The sequence below is a fragment of the Neltuma alba genome, unplaced genomic scaffold (assembly GCF_004799145.2).
Source record: "Neltuma alba isolate B1F8T4 unplaced genomic scaffold, ASM479914v2 tig00012192_pilon, whole genome shotgun sequence".
Lineage (NCBI taxonomy): Eukaryota > Viridiplantae > Streptophyta > Magnoliopsida > Fabales > Fabaceae > Neltuma > Neltuma alba.
Window position 1 is genome coordinate 662762 of NW_021636732.1, and position 26032 is coordinate 688793.

Consider the following 26032-nt stretch of genomic DNA (forward strand, 5'->3'; position numbering starts at 1 on the left):
AACTCACTCCCATGCAAAATCATAGAAAGGAACCAACATGATGTCTACAATGTACGTGGTCGCGGATAATGGCCACAGGAATAACAAGTTACATGGCTGGGGGTCATGACCCGTAGAATGAAAATCTTCTAACCACGTCTTTGGCAACTTGTGGCAGAGAGAAGAAAATTTCCTGTAATATATATGCTCGGCAGAACAGAAAACAGGTCTATCACTTTAATTTCTTGTTTTCTTCCTTTTCATTTATTCTCTCTCATTAACGAAGAACTACAGTGTATCAGGGGAAAAAAAAAACGAAGAACTACATTCATCAAGTGAGTATGCAATGAAACAAATCTGTACATAGATGCTTAAAAATTGTCATACCCTGCAAAAGAATAACCTAAAAACAGGAAGGCTCAGATCTATTTCAGATTCCTTCAGCAGCGAAGGGATGGGAAAATCTGTACAGCAGCAATTTTAAAGATCTTGCCAAACGTTGTAGTCATTACTTGTGCCATTGTAGGTGATTACACTGTCTTGGCATCCTAAAAAGAATGTACTCTTAATCGGATCTATGTTCACTAATGCATGGGCTGTCCTACTGGAGCTGGCAGCAACAGCAACCTCATCTGCGCCAATAATCACTTCGGCAAAGCCCTTGTCAGCTACCTTCTTGTTCTCCAACTGCAAATAGTTCTCAAGTCTTATAGATTAAATTGATATACAAATCGAGGGTCACAACAGAAGCGAAACGTCAAATCAGTTTTTCTCAATTCTGATCAATTAATAGTGCCAAGTTGATGCATATGAATTAATCATTTCGGTATGAGCTGATCAGGTTAGTTCAAAGTACTGACGGTCGGGCGCAGGGAATGAGCACAGATAAGCATTTCCTTTAACATCTGCAAACCTTAGAATGCAAATTCTCGGCTCCTCAGAACGAAACTATTGCCGCACACCTCATAGAGATCCCACTTATTTGCCCGTGACAGTGCTGACACCACATGCCTGAGAAGCTGAATTGCACTGTTCCAGGAGGAGTAAAGTGATGCATTATGCCTCAACTATTCTTAGATTTAAATGGACCAATTGCAACTATCAATTCATGGGATTATCCCGATTGCTTAATTTAAATCCATTAAAAAATCCATGAAGGCTTCAGCGACCAATAATTAAAGAGTAGGGTTTTATGTCACAGCTTACGCATCTGGCTCGACATTTTAATTTGCATTTATGATAGTCGATTTTGGTGATGTTCGTCTTTATTGATTAAAGAACTTGCAAGTCAAAAGCAGAATGAAAGCCTTCAGAATCCCGTACAAGCATGTTCTTAATTGTTGCTTTCTATGGGAGTTTGAAATTGTGACTCTTATCCATTCGTCAACAGCTTCAAACGTTGTACGGGTCTCTTGCCCATCAATCGTATTATAATATATTTTGTTTTCTCCTGTCAAATAATAAGTGGATGATTTAGAACATTGAAGCTTAGACACAAACTTATATCAACGATCTTTTCTTTAAAAGATGGTATTGACATATATAATTTTCCAATGACGTGCAAGCAAATACAATTCTCATACAGTATTGTGCACTGATGATCCCACGTGTCATCCAACCATCCATTATTCGTGTTCCATTTAGTAAATTTAAAAATAAGAATGAATTAGCAAATAGAGAAGATACGTGACGAATTAGGATGTGTGCATTTCAAATGTATCGAGCACGTCAAAATGTTTCAAAAGGGGCAAATATAGAATGTGTTCTGTTTTCACTGATCACCACGCTTGGCACGACGCTTGGTGATCAATGAATGTGCTGACTTGAAAATCTCCATTTAAAAATCAATCAAAAGAGTGATTAAGGCAGGCGGGCTCCAAATTCATTAAAAAATCAACCGGGGCAAAGAACAACAATGGCTATGAATTCAGAATTAAATCTAGAGAACTTATTCCCGTGCAAAATCATAGAAAGGAACCAACATGATGTCTACAATTTACATGGTCGCGGATAACGGCCACATGAATAACAAGTTATGTAGCTGGGGGTCATCACCCGTAGAATGAAAATCTTCTAACCACGTCTTTGGCAACTTGTGGCAGAGAGAAGAAAATTTCCTGCGATGTGCTAGGCAGAACAGAAACACGTCTATCACTTTAATTTCTTGTTTTCTTCCTTTTCATTTATTCTTTCTCATTAACGAAGAACTACAGTGTATCCAAAAAAAAACAAAAAAACGGAAGAACTACATATATCAAGTGAGTATGCAATGAAACAAATATGTACATAGATGCTTAAAAATTGTCATACCCTGGCTCAGATGTATTTCAGATTCCTTCAGCAGTGAAGGGATGGGAAAATCTGTACAGCAGCATTTTTAAAGATCTTGCCAAACGTTGTAGTCATTATTTGTGCCATTGTAGTTGATTACACTGTCTTGGCATCCTAAAAAGAATGTACTCTTAATCGGATCCATGTTCACTAATGCATGGGCTGTCCTACGGGGGCTGGCAGCAACAGCAACCTCATCGGCGCCAATAATCACTTCGGCAAAGCCCTTGTCAGCTACCTTGTTGTTCTCCAACTACAAATAATTCTCAAGTCTTATAGATTAAATTGATATACAAATCGAGGGTCACAACAGAAGAGAAACGTGAAATCAGTTTTTCTCAATTCTGATCAATTAGTAGTGCCAAGTTGATGCATATGAACTAATCATTTCAGTGTGAGCTGATCAGGTTAGTTCAAAGTACTGACGGCCGGGCGCAGGGAAAGGAGCACAAATAAGCATTTCCTTTAACATCTCCAAATCTTAGAATGCAAATTCTCTGCACCTCAGAACGAGACTATTTGCTGCGCACCTCATAGTGATCCCATCTATTTTGCCTGTGACAGTGCTGACACCACATGCCTGAGAAGCTGAATTGCACTGTTTCAGCAGGAGTAAAGTGATGCATTATGCCTCAACTATTCTCAGATTTAAATGGGCCAATTGCAACTATCAATTCATGGGATTATCCGGATTGTTTAATTTAAATCCATTAAAACACTCAAGCCTTGGTTTCAATTATGTCTCGGTGCAATTCCCTTTGAGGAATGGTGAATGCCCCCTCCTGTGTACAATCGAATGGCTTGAATCAGCAAAGGGTTGAACCTCAGACATGAATATTCAACCAACGGACAACTGAAAATTTTGTGCCTTAGTGGAACAGAGCTGCATTTTTGGGTCTCAGACTCGGACACAACTGAGCATTTGCTGGAGGGAAACAAAATGTAGAAGGTTTGTGCATTTTAGGATTTAGAATGAACGGCTGGGATCATTTCTATCAAAGAATAAAGGCGAAAACACATTTTATTCATGATGGTGTTGAATTTCAGTCTCTCAAACGTGTGACGTAAATGTTGTCGTAGGATCAGGCAAACGACAAGGATCTTCTGAGGTGGCAAGCAGTTCCATTCCAGGGTGCAGAGAATCTGCATTCACAAACCTTGTTTTTCACATTAGGGGCTTGTGCATTCAACCAAAAAGAGAATGAACAAAATGTGGTGCAAACAAGTCGGCATTTATTCTTTTCGTTTCACCACTTGATTTTACATAAAACCAGAAAGAAATTTGAGATTTTCAACCAATTTATGATTTTCAGAATCAGGACGAGTCGTTTAAACAAAGAAATAAACATGAATATGTTTAGCAACTAAATAGAAAGTTGAGTAGACCTGATACTAACACTTAGATAGGGAAAGAGCAGTAATTTGAAAAGCGGAGCATGTTTATTATCTGTACTACTGTATCATACTATCATACATATCACTTTGCAGGCATTTTGGACTGAAAGCTATTTCTCAATAAAATCTTACATGCAGGGAAACACATAACCAAACCAATTATATGCCACCAACTGGCAACTACGACACGGGAGCTTACCCTAAATTTTGTTGCAGCACCCCAAATGACAAATGTCTCGTTGCAATTGTGATGTCTGTGATTTCCTCTTATTTTGCCAGGACGTATTTCTCCAACATGAACTGAAGCGCAAGAGACAGCTCCACCTGCAAAGAAGAATTTTTCTTTTTCAAATGCCAGAAAAGAACACAAACACATATTTTCTTTTTGCATATGAAACCCCGCGCACTATGTGCCTTTTCTTTTTCCCGCCTAATCAGTTAAGAGCGAAGCAAATATACAGTTCGTTGAAATTAAATTTCGTTCTATCTGGAGTACGTAACTTCAGTGCATATCAGCTTTTTGGAACAAAAGGGAGCCAATCTCCAAATGAAGCTAGAGTGCACAGTGAAGAAGTGGGGTGATCATTGCAACACAAACGTCCATATCGAAAAACTAAGAACCGAAAAAAAGACAACACACGGAAGAAAGCAGTGCGTAATATACCAGAAATGCCAGAAGCAAGGGCGAGAGAAAGGGGATCGAGCAACCAGCCCCGCTTGTCTTTAGCAATTTGGGAAGGAATCCCAGAGCTGAACCTAACCAAATTGGCCTTCATATCGTCATCGACGCTCCAATCTGCGGCAGTTCCGACGGGTGGAGTTGAGAATTGGGAAACGCGCTGAAAGCGGATAGAGATCCAAGTGAGGAAGAGAAAAATGCTGAGAAGGAATGGAAGAGAGTGAGGCTTCTGAAGGAACTGGAGGAGAGATGCGAGAAAAGACGGTCGGATCTGGAAGGGGTTATCGGAAGATTGACTGTTTAAATAAACGATTCTTCGAGGGTTCGCCATCATCGGGCTGCCCCTCTCTGTTTGAGCTCTCATCTTTCTTTCTCCTGTTCTATGTCTGATATTTCTGCGTCCTTGGATTGTATCGCCGTGTTTCTGCTTTTGGAGAGCACTTATCTTCTCATTCTATTTTGTTTGCCAGATGCCTCACTGAGGGTCTGTCCATGTAAACTAACCAAGCTCTTTTATTTATATTTAAAAAAAAAAAAACAGTGTCTGATATTAACTGATGGTTTCATACGTTATATGAGACCTTGAGAATCGTTCTAATGTCCGTGCATGTCAGAATAAGATCATGAAATCAAATTAAAATGACATTTCTCGAAGAAAACAGATTGCATTACATTAGATATACTCCTCTAATGCTATTTATATTTATAAGACAGTGAAATTTTTTTTAGATGGATATATAATTTTATACTTCATTTATAATTGTATTGATTTAATTTATATAAAGTATAATATATATTAAATAGAGATAAAATTAAAAAATTATTAAATCTTAAATGACAGTTGATAAAATTCAAAATTTTTCTTAATAACTAAAAGTGACTTATAAACTGACAAGTAATTTGTAATTATTATTAATTATTAACTAGTAAGTGATCTAATGCCGAGTTCAAAATAACTTCCTAGTTGTCTTCTTGCAAAAGCGATTGCCATAATGTCCTTTTCCATGATCCCGTCTGGCCTTTTACAGCTTTTAAATAACGACCGTGCCAGTCTGATTGAAAATCATCGAGACTTGTGAGGGGCAAAGCATTCGTTGTCAATGCAATGCACGATTTGTTTCTAGGAATATATAACGGCTTGTTTGGGATAGTAACAGGATGTAATATAGCTGCTCATGAACATCAATCACACGTCTGGCTCTTCTTTATAATTCCCAGTTTCTTTCCTTTAAGCTTATTTCCTTCGATGTATTTTTTTTCCCTTTTAGGGCATAACTTAAAGTTTCATCTGCTTTGGTATTTTGTTCATCTGGTTTTTTCTTTCGGAAAAAAAAGAAAAAAGAGATGGCACTAGGAAAGCTTTAAAGGAGATGAAGTGGCCCAACAAACATCAATCCATCAAGTAGCAGGGGCAGGGGCATGATCCATGAAGAATATTGGGCTTGGATTGCCAAAGGCTCAAGTGGTTTTTTTTGCAGGAACTAAACAAGGGACAATTGGAGATAGGATGTCAGAAAGGGCAGGATATTGACAGGTATGGACCTGGGGAAGTACATAAGTTTTTCACTCACAATGATCAAGCAAACTCAATCCATTCTCCCATCCAATGCAATCGGGCTGAAACAATGGAATTGGGCCACCATTCAGTTAAGCCCAAACCCATTATGAGCTTGGCCTTTATATCAATCTTGCCAGGCAGTCATTTAATTAAAAGGAAAATTTAAAAGATGTAATCTAATTAGAAAATATCCACTTCTAAAATGTCTCTTTTAAAATACTATCTTTAATGCAAAATTTTAGTTGACTAATTTAAGTAGATTAATAAAGTTAGTTATTTATAATAAATAGGTATTACTCCCTCCGTTCCTTATTATAAGAAACATTTGATGCTTATGGCATGTTCCTATATATAAGAGACACTTAAAAGTTGTCTCTATTTTTTATATTGATTTCTTATTTTACCCCTATTTATTTTGTCTCCAACTCATACTTTCTCTCCCTCCAACTTCTCTTTCTTTTAATAATGTAATTGTTCTCTATCATACTCTCTCTCTTTATTAATAGGGGCATTGTTGGAAAAATATTATACTTTTTACACATTAATTGTCCTCAACTAATTTTAACTGTTTTTTTTATCAACGTAATTTGGTTATTTGTCTCTTATAATAAGGAACGGAGGGAGTATCTTTCTAGAATATCCTTACTAATCATGTATATTAATTAGAGTTACTATTTGATAAAATTTTTAACACGTGTAATTATTAGAAGGACTAGTAAAAAATAAATATGAAAGATAAAACATGTTGAAGTCTTACTGTGAACTTTTATCTTGTCTACCAATCACCCAGCCTTCATCTCTCCTCTTTAAACACGCCCGTAGCCTTCCCAGAGAAGTGTTCAAATCTATTAAACAGGCAGGATTAAATAATCTGAGTCGTTCCATTTTAATTCGTCTCGATTGGAGTGTGCTAGTATTTCTCGTGAAATTTCAAACCACCAGTCGCAGCGCGCTTTAAGAAAATGTCACCCATCGGGTGGACGTTAGCACACGTTGATACGGGGGGACCGCCTGCGTCCTCGTCGACTCTTCTCTCCCTCTTGATGAGACAATAAATTGTAACTAAGGGCATTTGAGTCTTTGTACGGGAACTTTAATACCCTTCTCGTCTTTTCCATGGATTTTCCGTTATTGCATGAATTTTACGCATGCACGTCCCTTGTAATGTTGGGCTGCGGCCTCAGCCTTATGCAACGAGTAGAATTTGATTTCCTCTCTCCGAACTTGACCTTGTCTCTGTTTCCTTCCTTCTTTCTCGACTTTTCTATTCCTCCTTTCTCTCTTTTCAGGTACCGATCGCAACAGTACTCCTTTTAGGGCTACTGGGGAGCTTCCCTTCCTCCTTCTGCGGACCTCTCTTCCTTCATGACTTTCCACAGAATTAGGGTTTCTCCGGTCAAGGTTATCATCACATTGTAATCGCGTCATACCCCATGGATCACAGAAGGAAATCCAAGGACTCGCTCTCGTACTCTAGTCTTTTTAACCTCGAGGTTTGCCACTCTTGCCTTCCCCATTCTCTCGTAGCTTTCGTACTTTACACCAAGTTAATTATTATGTTCTATGCTTCTGTTTGCTGAACTGCTTTCTTCAAACTAGAGGTTTTATATTCCTGCATCTTGTCTCCAAACTTGTTTATCTTATTTTATTTTTACCGCTTTTGGTGTGGGATGCTAGAGTTTTGCATACTCAATTCAAATTGTTGTTAGCTTTTTATACTTCCTAAAACTTATTTTCCCGCCAAATATTATAACGGCTCTTTATTTTTTGTCTTCTCTTGTTGCATTGTTTTGTAGTCTTTAATGAATTTTCAACTTCCACAACAAGACGATGATTTTGATTATTATGGGACTAGTAGTCAGGATGAGAGCGGAGATAGCCAAGGTAGGGGTGTTGCTTTTTTTCTTTTTGTTGGTCTTCAAAGATTTTTTACGTATTTGGATTTTATGCACGCAAATGATAGTTCTATTCTGTAAGTTTTCTCCCCTGGATAGCTGGCGAATGAATTTTGGAGAACCAGAGCTTTAACTCATGTATATTTGTACCCTGTATTTTTGGAATACTTCCACATGAATAGGTGGGGCAATCGATCGAAATCACAGTAATGGGAGTATGAGTGAGGTAAATTTGCTGAAGAAAAGGAAGTTGTCTCAAAACAGTGACGACGAAGACAGGGGTAATTTTTGCGGCACGCACATGACTGAGGAGCGATACCGATCAATGCTTGGGGAACATATGCAAAAATACAAGAGGAGGTATAAAGATACCTCATCCAGTCCTGCCCAAAATCGTGTTAGTGCTCACCTTCTTAAAAGTAACACAGGTTTGAAAGCGCGAAAGTTGTTGAATGAGCACCGAAGAGGAATACATGCTCTGGAGACAACATCTGAGTGGCCTAATGATATTAATCCTCAGAAACCTGTAAACTACCGTGATGCAGAATTCAGACCGCAATATGGATCTGATAGGTTTGTTTTTTCCTTCCCTGTTGACTGAGTAGTGTACTAGTGTTGGAGCATTTGGAATATGCAATGTTATTTATGACTTAATGTTGCATAACATCATCACCACCATCATTTTCTTTTAATCGCAGAACTATCTATGAACCAGCTTCGTTAGATATTGGAGATGGCGTTACTTACAAAATTCCTCCTACTTATGATCAGTTAGCAGCAATGATGAACCTTCCAAGTTTCTCGGATATCCTAGTTGAGGAATTTCACTTAAAGGGTACCTTGGATTTGGGGTCCTTGGCGGCAATGATGGCTTCTGATAAGAGGGGTGGAACTAGAAACCGAGCAGGCATGGGGGAAACCTTACCTCAATATGATTCACTTCAGGCACGATTGAAGGCCATGTCAGCTTCTAATTCACCTCATCAATTTAGTCTGAAAGTATCTGACATTGGTTTGAATTCTTCCATCCCAGAGGGAGCTGCTGGAAATATTAAGCGATCTATTTTATCCGAGGGTGGTGTATTGCAGGTTTATTATGTGAAGGTTTTAGAGAAAGGTGACGCGTATGAGGTATGCATGGGCATTATAATATTATCGGAGACCTTGCTCTTCGATTCCTGCTCCCCCTCTTTTGATCCTTATTTCTTCATTGCTGCAGATCATTGAAAGAAGCCTACCTAAGAAGCAAAAGGTAAAGAAAGACCCTTCTTTGATTGAGAAGGAGGAAATGGAAAGAATTGGAAAAGTCTGGGTAAATATTGTAAGAAGAGAGATACCAAAGCACTATAGATTTTTTACTGGTTTCCATCGAAAGCAACTTGCTGATGCCAAGAGGTTCTCAGAGAACTGCCAAAGAGAGGCATGCTCTGTCTCCTACCATTTGCACATATTTCATCTGTTTTGTTATGGCTTGGTTTCTGACATGCATCATCAATCAATCAAGTTTTAACTCTAAGCCCCGTGATCTGATATTTTACTTGTATGGATATTCTTCTCTTTCAGGTCAGAATGAAAGCGAGTAGATCACTTAAATTCATGAAGAGTGCACCCATTCGCACTCGAAAACTAGCTAGAGATGTCTTGCTGTTCTGGAAACGATCAGATAAGGAGATGGTACTATTCATTTCCTTTCTGAATATATTATAATGGCTCTTGTTATCAAAAACTAAAAAAAATATTGGTTTAACAAGCTTCTTTATGTGTGATAATGGTGCATGTTCAGTGGAAAATAATCATACCTGCAATTCTTAGGATCCTCCTTCCTGAAGAATACTAAATATTGTTTATTTTAATCGGTAATGTTGCGCACCCTTCACAGTTGTGAATTTAATGTGGTGCTTTAGTGAGGTGGATCTTGAGACTCAGATAAGAAGAATTGGACTTTGTTTATTGCACTGTGTTAGGTATGGAAAAATGGTTTACTTGGTTGGCACTGATCTGGTATTGGAATTATAATTTGTGTAAACTTTGCTGTACATTGGACTGGACTTGTATGCTCTTTTAATTTCTATTTTCATTCATTATAGGCAGAATTGAGGAAAAAAGAGGAGAAAGAAGCTGCAGAAGCTTTGAGGCGTGAACAGGAGCTTCGGGAAGCAAAGAGGCAGCAGCAAAGGCTGAATTTCCTTATACAGCAAACTGAGCTATACAGTCATTTTATGCAGAACAAGTCGAACTTACTGTCCTCTGATGTTTTACCTACAGTAGATGAAAAAGCAGATGATCAAGATGCAGAAACTGGCTCTTCAGGTGCTGGGCCTAGCGAGGAGGAAGATCCTGAAGAGGCTGAACTGAAGAAGGAAGCTTTGAAGGCAGCTCAAGAAGCTGTCTCTAAGCAGAGAAAGTTGACGAGCGCTTTTGATAGTGAATGCTTGAGGCTGCGTCAGGCTGATGAAACTGATGCACTTTCACAGGAAGTTGCAGGAGCAAGTAACATTGATTTGCAAACCCCGTGAGTTCTCTTTGTCCTCCCCACCGTTTGGCACACAGACAAATACATCTCCACATATATGGACAAGTACATATGTATTTGCATGTTTCTGTGTTAATTTTTATCCAAACGGCATCGGTGATTATGATATTAAGCGATAATGTTGAGTTTTAATTGAATTGTCTGATGTTCTGTTGCAGTTCAACCATGCCTGTGGCATCAACAGTTCGGACACCAGAAATGTTTAGAGGCCGTCTTAAAGAATATCAGCTAAAAGGTCTTCAGTGGTTAGTTAATTGTTATGAGCAGGGTCTGAATGGTATACTTGCTGATGAGATGGGACTTGGAAAGACCATTCAAGCCATGGCTTTTTTAGCCCATTTAGCTGAGGTAACCAGTCAACCTTGTGTTTTTGAACATTTTGATGACTTTAATTTAACAATTTTTCCCATGCAGGAGAAAAATATATGGGGACCATTTTTGGTTGTTGCACCTTCATCAGTATTGAACAATTGGAAAGAAGAACTTGAGCGCTTCTGCCCTGAAATGAAAGCTCTTCCTTACTGGGGTGGGCTTCATGAGCGAACAGTACTTAGGAAAAGTATTAACCCAAAGGATCTTTATCGCAGGTAATCTTCATTTCATGCTTTGTACATTCACAAGTTATTTAAACTGGTTACTTGATTTCCTTTCCACACTGCCTGGTCTAGGGTGGGATGTTTCTGTAGTTCAGCGACTGAAAGATAGATTGTGGTGATAAGCTCCGCTCCTTAGAGACTCAGTTGATTTGATTCATAAAGGAAGAAAATATAAACTAAGCAAAGGTTTTTTCTCCTTAGAAGAATTATATTTGCATTCAGCTTCACAATGTCTCTCTAGTTTATTATCGTATATGCAAGTAAAAATTTCCAAAATGGCACAGATGACATATTTTGAGAAAACTTCAGCAAGATTTTAATTGGTCTGAATTTTTTCGGTAGAGTTGTTTGGCCTCATTTCGGCATTCAGTTTCACTAAATTAATATATTATATGAGAGTAAATTTTCGAAATGACCACGAGTAAATATCAGACAAGAGGATTTTAATTTGTCTGGATTTTTTAATTGAGTAACTTGGAGAATGCTGAAATTTGGCATTCAGTAATTCCTTGTCCAAGCTGTAGGAAGTGAAATTTTTTATTTTAAATGTCTCGAAATGCTGGTTCTTATTTTGTTGAAGATGAGGAAGATAAGTAGCTGATATCCCCTATTACATGGTAGGGTGTGACATCCAGAAGGAAGAGAGGACGACTGTGTTATTTGTGTGTTGTTAGTTGGGTAGCAATACATTGCTCATCAGCATAGATAGGCATCTTCTTGGCTTTTACATACGTTTGGGATTTGTCACGTGACGGTTAACTGGTTAACACAATATTCTGAACCCTGTCACATATCTTATTCTCTGCGAAGCTCATCCTTCTGGTCTTTTTATCTCTCAGATGACTATAGTTAATATTCGTTTCTTGTTTACCAGGGAAGCGAAATTCCACATTCTCATTACAAGCTACCAGCTAATAGTATCTGATGAGAAGTATTTTCGGCGTGTGAAATGGCAGTACATGGTATTAGATGAAGCTCAGGCAATTAAAAGTTCAAACAGGTTCTAATTATATTATGAATCCTAGGTGCTTGAGTGAATGACATATATCATCATTGTTTCTGCTGAATATTTTATTACAGAATAAGTGTGGGAATGGGAGAGGATCAGAGGAGGAGGGAGAATGAGAGAATCAGGAGAGAAGTTTTATTCCTTTCGACCCATTATTGTTCTCATAATCATAGCCCTATTAAAATCTATCAAACCCTTATAGTTAAGCCTAGGGATTAACCAACTCCATTAATTCATTAACTAACTTTCACAAACTAATCTCAACTGCAACTGTCATTATTATGATTATATAACATGTTTCCTTGAAAGAACACTCTGATTAGTTGTTTATTTCGATTGCATTGCTGAACGTGTATACTTTGTTTTATATTAATTTGCTTGTGATGAATAAGATATTTGACGTTGTATTGTCATGTGTGTGGTGATTACTGCCTTTAAAATTAATTTTAATGATATTCTCAAGTGTAAATAATTTAATATCTGTGATCTGGCAGTATAAGATGGAAGACACTCCTCAGTTTTAATTGTCGGAATCGCCTGCTGCTGACCGGTACACCCATTCAAAATAATATGGCAGAATTATGGGCTCTTCTGCACTTCATTATGCCAACTTTATTTGATAACCACGAACAATTTAATGAATGGTTTTCAAAAGGGTATTTTCCGTTCCTTTTAGCTTGTTGGACTTTTTTGACAGTGTGACAGTGGTCTAACAGTCTTTATGATCACATGCTAGAATTGAGAACCATGCAGAACATGGAGGTACTTTGAATGAACATCAACTTAACAGACTGGTAAGTTTGTATTTCTTGTTTAATATCTGTAGGAAGCTGATGCTTGAAATTTATTATTGTATCTTGCACTGTTGCGGAAAAGTAGGAATTGAGCTTCGATTTTTCCTATATTATTTGGTTTCATTCGTAATTACTGCCTTGTTCTTCGTGTTTGAGCTGTTTTTTGTTTAGACTCCCATTGACTCTTTTTCCCCTGAACCTTTTGGCTTATCCTGACAGCATTCTATTCTAAAGCCTTTCATGCTGCGACGAGTTAAAAAAGATGTAGTATCCGAACTGACTAGAAAAATAGAGGTTACAGTGCACTGCAAGCTGAGTTCTCGGCAGCAAGCTTTCTATCAAGCAATCAAGAATAAAATATCTCTTGCTGATTTGTTTGATAGTAATCGTGGGCAGCTCAACGATAAGAGAATTGATAATTTAATGAATATTGTTATTCAACTACGAAAGGTAGGCAATTCATTCATTGGAGGTTCTCTCTCTCATAAATTTTGCATTGATCAGAATATAAATAAAGACAAGATACTTTGTTTTTAGCATCAGAGGTTCCTCCTTTTTAAGTTCTCTATTTCCTATAATAAATAATGTTCTTTAAACAGGTTTGCAACCATCCGGAGTCGTTTGAGAGGAGCGAGGGAACCACATTCTATAATTTTGCAGAGATTCCAAGTTCCTTTCCGCCTCCTCCATTTGGGGAGTTGGAGGATGTATACTATGCTGGGGGTCACAATCCAATATCATACAAGGTAAAAACCTTTCTATTGTTCTGAGAAAGTTAATCTCATCATTCTTTCTTTTTCATCCCCCTCCCCCCTTTCATTTTGCCTTTTCTGCCTGACCCTGCTCTCTCAAATTTTAGAACACAGGCAAGATACTATTATAGCATGTTTGGTGCCATCAAGCTTATCTTGTGTAAACTGTTCCTAATGAGTTTCGTGTCTTTTTGACTTCAGAATCGGTGACATCAATTCCATTTTTATTGAAATATTATTGTTCCAATAAAAAATATGCGATGCCTTAGATAACTTAGCATTATGTGTACAACTGAAATTTACACTGCATGTCTACTGCGGAGCAAGTTGATTCTGTGAATTAGGAAACTTTTCATGGAAAGAAAATCAAATTCACTCAGGTCCTTCTTGTGGTGTTACTCGATTTTTTCCTTTTGGATACTAGTATATGTAGTTTAGTTTCTTAAGAACGTTTTATTTTTAAAGTTGACTGCAGTTGGCTTGAGGTTAAGAGGAATTGAAGTAGAAGGAAGAAAAGTAATAGAGAGTAGATAAATGTTATGTTACTAAGTTTTAATTTCTAATAGAAATCTCTTTTTTGGAATTTTATTCTTGATCTATGCTTTTCTTTGAATGATTAAGTAGATTTTGAGTCTGATCTAACTTATAAGTTTGATCTGTAAGCTAATTTTAAATTGCGGGCCAAATAGGTGGGCCTTTCTCTCATTATGTTGATTCTAATTCTATATTCAAGTTACTGGTAAAACGTGAATAAGATGCCACGTTTATGTATCATTTTTAATGCTAGTTTTTTCCTTATGATTTTCAGATGCCAAAACTTGTCCATCAAGAAATCATGCAAGGTTCTAAATTGCTTAATTCAACAATTGCTCGTGGTGTTAGCAGAGAATTTTTTCAAAGACATTTTAATATTTACAGGCCGGAGAATGTTTTTCAATCCATCTTCTCTGAAGGGAATAAATCAAATGCGTCATTTATGAAAAGTGGAACTTTTGGTTTTACCCATTTGATGGATTTGTCCCCACAGGAGGTGATGTTTTCAGCTACTGGTTCTTTTATGGAGCAAGTACTGTTTTCTATCGTAAGATGGGAACAGAAATTTATCAATGAAGTTGTGGACTTCGTAACGGAGACTGTAGATAATGATCCTGAATACGGTTACCTTGAAGCAGGAAAAGTGAGGGCTGTTTCCCGAATGTTATTGGTGCCAACAAAATCTGAGACTAAGATTTTTCAAAGAAGATTTGCTACTGGCCCCAGCCATGCCCCTTTTGAGGCATTGGTTGTCACATATGAAGATAGAATTATATCCAATGCAAGGCTTATTCACTCAGCATACACATATATCCCTCGGACTAGAGCTCCACCAGTATGTCATATTTCCTCACTATCTAATTCTTAAGCTTGATTTTGCAAAATGATCATTACTTGATGTCTGCATTTCTTCTTTTCTTCTTTTTAGATTGTTGCCCACTGCTCAGACCGAAGCTTCTCCTATAAAACACTGGAAGAGTTGCATGACCCTTGGGTCATGAGGTTGCTTGTGGGATTTGCACGTACATCTGAGTTTAATGGACCTAGAAAGCCAGATGGTCCTCCCCATCATTTAATTCAAGAGATTGATTGTGAACTAACAGTTGCACAGCCTGCTCTTCAGTTAACCTACAAAATTCTAGGTTCGTCTCCCCCCATGCAAAATTTTGACCCAGCGAAACTGATCACTGTAAGTGCTGTACTTTATTTTTCATTGAGCCACCCCCTTCCCCTTCCCCCCTTCATCCTCCCTGTCCTTCAGCTTTCTTGTTGAAATGATTTTCTAAGGCATGGTTTTCACATAGGACTCTGGGAAGCTTCAAACGCTGGACATATTATTAAAACGCTTGCGGGCTGAAAATCACCGTGTTCTCTTGTTTGCTCAGATGACTAGGATGCTGAATATTCTTGAGGTATTGCTACATTTGTTACTATGTCAAACCTTCTTACTCTAATCATGTCTAGAAGTCTTTAGTCTGATGTTCTTGTCACATGGGCTGCTCGATGTATGAGTTCTTTATTGTAACGGTAAAATCAACATAGGATGATATATATGAGTTGCAATTTTTTTCAACAAAAGCAACAAAAAGAGTTGAATATAATGTTTTTGAAAGTGGAAATCTTCCCACAAGGTTTGTGGACGACTTATATGGTTGCATGGTACTTGTCTTGGTGCTTACCGTTTAACTCTGTTGGAGTTTTCATGCTGGCTACTATTCAATGCAACTTGCAGGACTACATGAACTACAGAAAATATAGATATTTTAGGCTTGATGGATCGACATCTATTCAGGACCGCAGAGACATGGTTAGAGACTTCCAGCAGAGGTAACGGCTGCCACTTTGCGGGGATACCCTGTCCTAGTGAGGTTATTAAAGGTCACTTTTACGCAGTTGCTTATTGAAGCATGACAGCCGTGAAGGCCGAATCTAGGGCAGATGGTTCAAGAAGAATCAGCTCCAAAATAAAAATACATATTTCAGAAAGTTGACTGAGATTACATATTCTAACATGACGACTTCTGAATGAAATCAAATCATGTCCACTCTTAACACTCATGATATTTGTAATTTCATGGTTGCAGGAATGATGTTTTTGTGTTCTTACTTAGTACAAGAGCTGGTGGATTGGGTATCAACTTGACGGCTGCTGACACAGTAATCTTTTATGAGAATGATTGGAATCCCACGATGGATCAGCAGGCAATGGACAGAGCTCATCGAATCGGTCAAACAAAAGATGTTAGCTTTCTCTTCCTCATTCGCCACCATGCTTATGCGTTTGATAATATGATTAAATGGGTGTTGTACTAGCTTTTGAAATCAATCGATATGGGTGCTCCCTGTCGAAGAAGGAAAATTCAACCTTTTCCCCTTCTTTATTGCTAATATAGAAAGAGTACTATGCTAACTTCTTAGTTTCAACGATGTCAGTGGTTCTGGATTATTGAACTACTTGGCCGGATCATGCACCTTTCCTAATTACTTAGAAAGTAAAAGGTGCAGTTTGTTAGATCCAACCCATTATTAAAAAGAAAAACATGCACGCTCCTTTACAAAATAAATAAATAAATACACCAATCAAATGCTCTCCATTTGTACATTTTTTGCTTGCATACGTGCCACAGTTGCTCTTTCACCTTGCTTCACTTCCTGTGATCTTGTCTCTATTTCTGCAAACGCAAAAGATTTGGTTTCTCTAGAGTGCGATAATACTCGGTTTATTTTGGTTTCAACTAATTTTATTTCATTTTCAATCTTGAAGGTCACTGTGTACAGACTCATATGCAAAGAGACAGTTGAAGAGAATATTCTTCTTAGAGCAAGTCAAAAAAGCACTGTACAGAACCTCGTCATGACTAGTGGTTCTGCTGGTGATGTTTTTGTTGCTGAGGATATTGTATCTTTGCTTCTGGATGATGCGCAGTTGGAGCAGAAATTCAACGGAGTTCCTCTTCAGGTTGGTTGTGAATCTCGTCCCCAGAAAACACGGACACAAAATGTTAGTTATTGTTGACCACCGATATGGGAAGGCAAAAGAAGAATACTCAGACCAATTTTTGAGAGATCCTGACTACATTTCACCTCGTTTTATACTCCCAGGTAAATGATAAGCAAAAGAAGAAACAAACGGTGAAGGTTATACGGGTGAATGAAGAAGGAGATGCGACCCTGGAAGATCTAACAGACTCGGGAGCACAGCGCCCACATAATGATATTTTTCTTGATCCAGAGGGACCAAAGCCCAGTAATAAAAAGGTAACCCGATAATTTATGAGCATTGATGCTGCTGATGCTCAAATCTTATTTCAAGTGGGTGCGTGATGAGAAATTTATATAGGAAGTTTTGTTGTTTCTCATTCGCCGGAGAAGGATTTGATGCGTGAGGCATTAGGAATTAATGGTTAAAATTGTAATTTATTCCCCGCGCATCACATTTCAAGTGAATTATCTAGCCTGATGCAAACTGAGTACATAAACTTTTATTTTGTGCAATTGACCGCTTGCAGAGAAAAGCTGCCTCTGTCAAGCAAATCGCATCAAGGGCAAGGAATTTTCAGAAGATTAATGAGCTTAATAGGACAATGCCAACGGAGTATGAGTTGTATGATGATCTAGCGGTCCAGAAACCCAAGAGACCAAAGAAGGCAAAGAAAGTTGGGAATGACAAGTTTGACGACCCTTCTGCTGGAGCAGACCGAATAGGCACCATTTTCACGTGATTTTAATAACAGAAGGTTCCCTTTTTCCCGCTTCCATTTTGTATTGAGGCAAGGCAGGCTAAGAAGCTCCATATCCTTTACTTTGTGCATAGTAAATAGTGACAGTCTTAGTCTTAGACCTATGAGAAAGATTATAGATCTGCCCCGCTTAAACATTGTTGGGGCTTTGTACAGATTAGAATATCTCCTTGTTAGTTATATTATTTTTTTGCCTAAGTAATTACATTCACTTGGGATTATCTGCCGGCTATAGATGATTATCACTAGCGTCAATATATTATTATTTGCAATCATCTTATATTTGAGGGTAAAAACTATAGAGAGGAATCTTAAAAGCTGCGAAGATATTTGAGTCCCACACCTGTCCTGGTTACATGTTTAGAAAAAATAAATTCTTCCTCCGCTGGTCCAAAATGTAAAGGTTAAAAATGATTAGCTATCTGAGAGAAAATGATTTCGTAATACATCTTAGGATTATTAAATGATATATGCAGATATTATAATACTCCCTGTGTATTATACTAGTGTAGCCTTTAATACTCCTCCGGTCCTTATTATAAGACCCAATTTGACTTTTTATTTGGTCCTAATTATAAGACCCAATCCATTTTCTCTCTTATATTTATGCATTTTTTTCCAAGATAATCCTTCTAATAATGATAGTTTTAGCCAAGATACTTATTAGTAAGGATATTTTAGGAAAACAACACTTATTTATTATAAATAACCAATTTAATTTACTTCCTTAATCTCCTCAAATAATCAATTGGGTCTTATAATTAGGACGGAGGGTATCGTAACAAAATAGTGGCCGAATTCTATCATTATCAGCATATGATCATTCTTCAAACTCCTCCCTGAGACGTCAGATTTTCTCAGTCAAAGCATTACAACATATTTCTGCAGCGATAGGAGAGATCCTTTTCAAGTTCTGCAATTTCATCAGCATCTGCTTTTGTTATCGAATTTTTTAAAACCTGAGCCCAATATTTCTCATTCAAGGCATCTTCATCCATTATAATATGAAAGGAAAAAAAAAAAAACTCAGATTTAGCATTTGTAAGATGTGTCGTCGTTTGCTATAAATTTTATTTTTCATGTTAATATTAATATCAATTAGACGTACAGTCCAATGTAAGCAATAGTTTTTTTAAATAAATTTCACAATACTATATACTGATATTTATCTATTAAATATTAATATTAACACTTTTTAATTCCCTATTTTTCTTTTATTTTCAATTTTTAATCTCTTTTAGAAGTTTAGACATCTTAAAATGAGGGCCGAATGATGATGACGATGAGTGTTGCTTTTTCGACATTGCATGGAGATTAAAAAAGAAAAGAAATGTCGTTTGAAGAAAAACTAAAGAAATGAGTTCTATTGTTTTAATGCGACCTGTTTTCATAATATATACATGTGTGTGTGTGATGACGATTATCATTAAAAATTAATCGAAAATTAAATTTGCCACCGAAATAATTACTATTCTACTTTCTTGAATTCCCTCCCACGCTATATTTGGCAAAAAAAAAAAAAAAAACAAGAAGAAGAATTCCCGCGCTACAAAAGAAGTGCGCAGCGAGGGAATTCAAATATAACGTTTCTCCCCCAAGAAGAGTAGCAAAGTTGTAACGAAGGCAAGCTAATGGAAGAAGTGGGTTCCCCTCCGAACAACGACGAGCAACAGTTGCCGCCGTCGTTTCAAGAATCAGGGATCATCACTTTCTTTATCAACGATCTTCCACTTAGCGTACCTAAAATTGACGACGAGGTAAAAATTGTGATTTTAGTGTCATACATTTAAGAATGGTATTCGCTAAATTTCTTGTCAGGTAATCAATAATTGCTAAATAGCATCGCTATTCGCTACGTCCAAAGAAGAGATTATGCAGTTTTGCGCATGCACTCTGTTCCAATGCAATAAAATGGAAACGAAAATCGAAAGAATAATGGATGAACATTATCTTGTATTGATATCGTTATAACCTACTTATCATAATGAAGTCAATATTTATCTTTGTATTGTGTTCATGCAGTATCAGCCCGACCCGAATGATGTTGGAAATCTTGCTGCGACTTACAAGTTGGTTAGTGATTTCAAACCCATATTTTATCTCTACTCAAAATTTGACGATCTTTAATCATTAAAATTTTTTCTTATTTATATTGCAAGGCTTAATGAAGCTTTATTTCCTTATTAAGCTTGTGTTCTTCCAATTTATTCATGCGTGTTACTTTTTCAGCCACTGCAAATATTGTTAACAACCCTACTCAACTCTGTTGCATATATACGGGCGATCTATATCAATTTTGGGCCCAAGGGTTATTATAAGTTCAACCCCAAGACGTTGCTTACGCTTGTAGGTGACCAGGAAGAATTTACGGCTATGTTAGGTGATTAATTTTTGTTTTCTCAATCGTCACTATATTTAATATACTTAACGTTTGGAGGCAATGATGATAGCCCGCTATTTGACACTACTGTGAGTTCATGATGATACTTTATTTATTATGTTGCGTAAATGTTAATTATACACTGTTGAATCCTTGTAGATGAGTTATTCCAAAATGAATTGATAATGTGTCGTAAGACCAACATAGTCCTCCGTCATAAAATCACTACTGACCCGTCAAGTTTATTGGCTCAACTTCATGCAACCTCAAGGATAGTAGGTAAGTATGATGATCTTGACATTTTCACCAGATTTAGTTCTTAACTAACTAACTAACTGCTATAGTTGACCATATGAATTTCAGGCTGCTTGGATGGAAATGAATCCGTAGGTGCAACTCCAATCAAGGACTACCTTAAAAATGCACCTCCTTCTCCTGAGGAGCCTATTGTTTTTGTGGTGTGTAGCTGAGTATTGAACCTTTCTTTTCTGTCGTATCATTTTCCATTTTGAAACTGCAGATTCAACAGAAGCGTGCATGATTTGACAATTAAGGTAGTCAGTAGTTAGCGTTAGTTATGTTAGTTATGAAGTCAATGTATCCTACATACATATGCCCTTGTACTCTACATACATAATCATTCAACAGGACGGATATCTTTGTCTCACTTTTTTTGGCTGTCATATCCTAACAGTTCCAGTCCAATAGCATTGTTTGTGAATCTGATGCTTCAATCACGCACTGAACATATTGATATTGATCTATATGAGAAAAAGGTGACCGGTAAACATATTGAGGTTTGGCACATTTCTCGAGTTAGTTGCAGATGTGTTCACAAAGCCAATTACTAATGCAACGTTCTTATCTTTCAGATAAAAGCTAAGGATTCTGAAGAGAAGTCTCTGATTGAGTAGGGGTGTAATAGAAAATGATGAACATGTGTAGCAAAGAGATTCAGATTGAGGGAGCATGTTAAGGCAGTCAGTAGTTAGCGGGGGTTATGTTAGTTATGAACCAATTTCTACACCAGTGCTCTATGAACAGAGTCATTCGTCAATTATATGAATGTATATCTTTCTCTGAATTGCCCATTGCTCTCATATGGATCCTAATGAGACTTGATGTGGACAGGTAGGCCAAGTTCTCGGGCAAGAGATCCAATCCTACGTTGATGATTATGTGCAAGGTATGGTTATGTTCAATACCGAACCACGTGGACGCAGAAAAGTTCTGAACTCAAGAATATATGTCTCCTGAATGATTTACTCCAAACCAAAAAGTTAAAAAAAACTTGGAAAAGTTGAAGAGTATCTATACTCTGCACATTCATCAATAAAATAAATTACTCTCTCATTTTAACCAATAATCAAATATTAAACAATTATTTAATTATTTAATTTTTTTAATAAATATTATTTTCTAATTATTGAGAAGATTGTTTAATAAGGTCATTGAATGAGACCTCCTAGTAAACAATATATCTAAAGTTTAAGTTGTTGACAGAATATAATGGTGTCGTGTGATTCATATAACGATCCCGCCTAATGAGATAATACTTGCTGTTGTTGTTTTTTTTTTTTTTTTTTTTAACCATCAATCAAATAGTTCATCTGGCTTATATATGAAGACTGATCTAATTTTCTATCATTCGCTTTTTTTGTTATTTGCTTGTGGTTGATGAATCCAAGAGGAGTGCTGATTCGCACCTAACGATCCTTCTTAGTGCGGTGGAGGACAATTTGATCTTTTAATTTTCAAGCCATTTTTCTTTGACTTGTAGAATATTTTCTTTCTGATTGATTGGGTGTTGTAAATGTCTGTGTAATTGAAAAAGTTGATCATTCTTTCTCTTATTCTCTATTGCAACAAAAATATTGGTCGGAAATACATATGATATTCCCTTAAAGCCCTTTCTTTTTGCGTGCTCATGCAGAATTTTTGCCCATTGATTTGGTTGTTATTGAAAGCAATACTTTAGGAAAAACATCCTTTTTGACAAAATAGCAACCTTAGTGTTAAAGCTAGTCAACATATATGTTGTTAATACTTATTGAGTATAAGCGATATTTAATCTGTATTTTACTTATTTTTCTAAGAAAAATTACTTTGCATCACAGGACTTGGGTATCATCATTGGATGCTAACAATTATGTTCACAATATGAATATTAACATACATAAAGCACGAGTGATTTAACTTAATACATTTATTACAATTCATAAAAAACTACTCATTACAAAAAATAAAAATAGAAAATAATAATTTTTTCGTTATTAAAACCTAAATTATTTTATTGACAAAATACCCTCTTCACTTTTGTAAGTAATTACTATAACAGCTAAAACTTTTTCAAGGTTTTTTTTGGCCGACAGTCAAGTTTATTTTCTGCATTACATTAAAACTAGGCTTTTACTCCATAAACCGCATACATGTATAACTCCACACATGCTTCGCTGACGTAGCTGCCACATGAGAATCAATATCCCACAATAGGTTGTTGAAAACCCACTCATTGCTAGTATTTTCTTTTTCTAGCCACAAGTGTTTTTTTATTAAAAACAATCTTATTTAAAATTCTGTTAGACATTAAATACGAACAATTAGTGTGTTAAAAATTCTAACATCAGTTTACAGGTTGTAAGGAAGCACCCACTCCTTCTAAATTCAATCCGTTGGCCTCATTGCTAGTATTTAGTACTCCTATTTAGTATTTACTGTTCTAATCAATTGGGACCAGATCATTAGAGCAAATGGGGACGGACGGGGATGTTGGACCATTGTTGACAAGGGCGAGGGCTCAGAGCCCGGAGTTACCAAAAAGTGGTCCGGGGGCTGAAAATTACAATTGGGATGACGAGATGATTATGTTTTTCAAAAAATTTAAAAAAAGTGCTGAGTTTTAAGAAAATGAAAAATTGAGGAGCCGTGAGGATGCTGAAGCATACGCTTCAGAGCTTGGGAGCAAACCTTGCATCATCAACGAGTGTTATTCATAGGAAATGGAAGAGTTTAGCTGCGAATTCGATCAGGAGATACAGCGACAGCAACCCTAGGGAAAAAGTGGATTGCTTAGTGATTGGGGCTGGTGTTGTGGGCTTAGCAGTGGCCAGAGCACTCGCGCTCAAAGGCAGAGAGGTGTTGGTCGTTGAATCGGCTTCCACCTTTGGCACTGCCACTAGTTCTCGCAACAGTGAAGTCATTCATGCTGGAATCTATTACCCTCGCAATTCCTTCAAGGTTATCTCTTTCTCTTTCTGTTCTGCCAACAGATTCTCCTTGCCGATGCGATCGACTTCCTGTTCGAAATTCCATTCATACTTTTATCAAAGCAGAAATAAATTATATATAAAAGGCATTAACTATCTAGTTGTGATTACCAAGTAAATATATTGTTTTCTGTCATACTATAGAACTCGGTTGTTTTTGTTTTACTGGTAACCTACCAAAGCGTGACGGTAAAATTATTATCTATTTAGAATGTAATTCAGACTGTTTCGCAGGCAAGGTTTTGTGTGAGAGGGAGAGAAATGCTATATGAATACTGCTCCAAGAATGATATTCCTCATAAACAAACTGGTAAGCTCATAGTTGCTTCTCGATCTTCAGAAATTTCAAAGCTGAATGATATAATGAATCGGGGGATTCAAAATGGAGTTGATGGCTTGAGGATGATGGATGGTTCTGAGGCGGTGAGAATGGAACCTGAATTGCAATGCGTCAAAGCTATACTATCACCACTTTCCGGGATTGTTGATTCCCACTCTTTCATGCTGTCGTTAGTGGTATGCATTGCAAGCCTTCTGTTACAAATTACAGTGTTCCCAATCTGAATTCACGCATATTTTTAGTATTAAATTTTTGCTAACTTATTAGCTTGTTTATTTGAAGTCATAATTGTATGTGAACCCCAATGTGGGTCCAGGGGGAAGCTGAGAGTAACAAAGCAACCTTCTCCTATAATTCAACTGTGATTGGTGGGCATCTTGAAGGAGATCAGATTTGTCTCCATATATCGGAAACCAAGAGTGTTGAAGAATGGGATGGGAGGTCAATTTTGGAGCCAAATCTAGTGCTTATACCTACATTTATAGTGAACTCTGCAGGCCTTGGTGCCCCTGCCCTTGCAAAGAGATTTACTGCCCTGCAAAGTAGTGGAGTTGTACCCACTGCCTATTATGCTCGTGGTTGCTACTTCACATTGTCCCATACTAAAGCTCCTCCTTTCAAACATTTGATATATCCTATACCAGAGGATGGTGGCCTAGGTGTGCACGTTACTCTAGATTTGAGTGGTCAGGTGAAGTTTGGCCCAGATGTTGAATGGATCGATGGCGTTGATGATATCTCAAGCTTTCTCAATAAGTACATCTTGAAAACCTCTCAGTGTCTGTTTCTATGTTACTCCTTTTACCCTTCAATGATTCTTGATAATGGTTCTCTTATTTTTAATCATTCCAGAACTTGCTTTTGCCAATATCCTATGATTCAGGACATATGTGTTCATTTTTTTCCCCAGCATTGGGAGGGGAAATGGGAGCAGAAGCTTTTCACATTAGACTAATAGCTTCCCAGAATATGCGTATAAGCATGATTTTTTTTCTACCTTGTAAATGAAATTATCTGCATATCACAGCCTGGATTCAATCTGCTAATAATTAATCGTTGCTGTCTTTGACTAAATCCGTTGTTTTTTTAACGATAAACTTGAGACTCAGATGCACTGAATGAAATTCATGTCTTTAGTTCTAAATATGGTTTTAGAAAGGTGTTTGATTTGGATGAGGGAATTGAATTGATTAAATATTGTTCCCAGGTTTGACTATTCAGTACCTGCAAAGCGTGCGGAGAAGTTTTATCCAGAGATACGGAAGTACTACCCAAACCTGAAGGATGGATCTCTAGAACCAGGGTATTCAGGAATTCGACCTAAACTTTCAGGACCCCATCAGCCACCTATTGATTTTGTGATACAGGCAATTATCTATTTCTCTTTACTCCGTACTTCTTGGTCTAGCTATTAATTACTTATCTCTTGCATTTTTCTCCTGATGAATTAGCAAATTGCATTTGTCAATTGAATTGGTCCATATTTTGGTTTGAGATCCTTGCTGAAAATTTTCCGATATGATTCTTGCAGTTATGATTCTAATCATGTTCTCCGTCTGTTTAATTTTCTTATGATAGGGCAGGTGAAATGTTGAGTGTGATTAAATTGAACATTTCTATTGGTTTTCGAAAAAGTAAAGACACCTCTAGAGTTGTACAGAGCTGGACGCATGAAATTGAGGTCATGTCTGTTATGCGGGAAAATTTCTTTCCTCAGTGTAATTAATTCACCTTTTTTTCCTACCACCTGGTGTATTTATGCAGGGGGAGGAAATTCATGGCGTACCTGGTCTCGTTAATCTTTTTGGGATTGAGTCGCCTGGTTTAACGTCAAGCATGGCAATTGCAGATTATATTTCCACTAGATTCCTGAGATGATGCCTGATTCTTTTTCGACAATTTGAGTTTGTTACAACAGTAAAACTTTGTAAAAGCTGTAGGCCGTAGAAGCATATTACCAATTTGCCATGGACAATTGACTAGGTGAAGTAACAGAAATCTCGATTCTTTTGGGAATACATACGGATGGTAATAATGCCGGTCCTGGACCACGAGGGGCAGAAGGTGATTTGTCTCTCTCTTTTTTCTTTTTTCTCATAATTTTTCGTATTTTATATTACATTATTTGTACAATATAGTATAATAAGTCAGGATCACTGTAGCTTGCTTTGCTTATTAAATACGAATCACTGAGTTCAATAATTCTCAATCATATATAACTACGATTGTCTGACTTGAATCCCAGAGTAGG

General features: G+C 37.1%; 3 protein-coding genes across 11 annotated transcripts; 2 read left to right on the forward strand and 1 right to left on the reverse strand.

The window, feature by feature from the left end:
* Positions 1-205: 205 nt before the first annotated feature.
* On the reverse strand, positions 206-4829 carry LOC114724539 (uncharacterized). 6 transcript variants are annotated; one of them, XR_003738323.1, is made up of 4 exons: positions 4370-4829; positions 3905-4029; positions 893-1008; positions 581-666 (listed from the first exon to the last, which is right to left on the reverse strand). XR_003738323.1 is itself a non-coding variant. In XM_028910900.1 (3 exons), exons 1-3 carry the CDS (start codon positions 4746-4748, stop codon positions 460-462), a joined length of 711 nt encoding a protein of 236 aa, XP_028766733.1. In that variant the 5' UTR covers positions 4749-4821; the 3' UTR covers positions 206-459. The 6 variants fall into 6 exon arrangements, 4 of the variants coding, with proteins under 4 accessions (XP_028766733.1, XP_028766736.1, XP_028766734.1 ...); XR_003738322.1 differs by having other exon boundaries at positions 585-666; positions 840-1008; XM_028910900.1 differs by lacking the exon at positions 893-1008 and having other exon boundaries at positions 206-666; positions 4370-4821.
* A 3225-nt stretch (positions 4830-8054) lies between these two features.
* On the forward strand, positions 8055-17777 carry LOC114724513 (chromatin-remodeling ATPase INO80-like). Its single transcript, XM_028910862.1, has 20 exons — positions 8055-8410; positions 8536-8968; positions 9057-9266; positions 9401-9511; positions 9925-10349; positions 10529-10718; positions 10785-10957; positions 11841-11966; positions 12470-12631; positions 12712-12769; positions 12989-13219; positions 13369-13515; positions 14330-14890; positions 14984-15244; positions 15360-15467; positions 15788-15882; positions 16140-16296; positions 16820-17014; positions 17158-17313; positions 17565-17777. The coding sequence occupies exons 1-20, from the start codon at positions 8055-8057 to the stop codon at positions 17775-17777; spliced, it is 4368 nt and encodes a 1455-aa protein (XP_028766695.1).
* A 5201-nt stretch (positions 17778-22978) lies between these two features.
* On the forward strand, positions 22979-25983 carry LOC114724534 (L-2-hydroxyglutarate dehydrogenase, mitochondrial). 4 transcript variants are annotated; one of them, XR_003738319.1, is made up of 6 exons: positions 22980-23412; positions 23676-23957; positions 24098-24560; positions 24692-24760; positions 24989-25148; positions 25546-25624. XR_003738319.1 is itself a non-coding variant. In XM_028910893.1 (5 exons), exons 1-4 carry the CDS (start codon positions 23107-23109, stop codon positions 24734-24736), a joined length of 1131 nt encoding a protein of 376 aa, XP_028766726.1. In that variant the 5' UTR covers positions 22979-23106; the 3' UTR covers positions 24737-24760; positions 24989-25063. The 4 variants fall into 4 exon arrangements, 3 of the variants coding, with proteins under 3 accessions (XP_028766726.1, XP_028766725.1, XP_028766724.1); XM_028910893.1 differs by lacking the exon at positions 25546-25624 and having other exon boundaries at positions 22979-23412; positions 24098-24537; positions 24634-24760; positions 24989-25063; XM_028910892.1 differs by lacking the exons at positions 24692-24760; positions 25546-25624 and adding an exon at positions 25360-25539 and having other exon boundaries at positions 22983-23412; positions 24098-24537.
* Positions 25984-26032: the final 49 nt, after the last annotated feature.

Excerpts from the sequence above, each read along its gene's own strand:
- LOC114724539 (XM_028910900.1), bottom strand. The coding sequence starts at position 4,748 with ATGAGAGCTCAAACAGAGAGGGGCAGCCCGATGATGGCGAACCCTCGA. Across the intron at positions 4,030-4,369 it reads CCTTGCTTCTGGCATTTCTG|GTGGAGCTGTCTCTTGCGCT; the intron begins GTATATTACGCA and ends TCTTCTTTGCAG. Across the intron at positions 667-3,904 it reads GTGCTGCAACAAAATTTAGG|TTGGAGAACAAGAAGGTAGC; the intron begins GTAAGCTCCCGT and ends AACTATTTGCAG.
- LOC114724513 (XM_028910862.1), top strand. The coding sequence starts at position 8,055 with ATGAGTGAGGTAAATTTGCTGAAGAAAAGGAAGTTGTCTCAAAACAGT. Across the intron at positions 14,891-14,983 it reads CTCGGACTAGAGCTCCACCA|ATTGTTGCCCACTGCTCAGA; the intron begins GTATGTCATATT and ends TCTTCTTTTTAG. Across the intron at positions 15,468-15,787 it reads GGATGCTGAATATTCTTGAG|GACTACATGAACTACAGAAA; the intron begins GTATTGCTACAT and ends TGCAACTTGCAG.
- LOC114724534 (XM_028910891.1), top strand. The coding sequence starts at position 23,107 with ATGCTGAAGCATACGCTTCAGAGCTTGGGAGCAAACCTTGCATCATCA. Across the intron at positions 23,958-24,097 it reads CTTTCATGCTGTCGTTAGTG|GGGGAAGCTGAGAGTAACAA; the intron begins GTATGCATTGCA and ends ATGTGGGTCCAG. Across the intron at positions 25,149-25,545 it reads CTATTGATTTTGTGATACAG|GGGGAGGAAATTCATGGCGT; the intron begins GCAATTATCTAT and ends GTATTTATGCAG.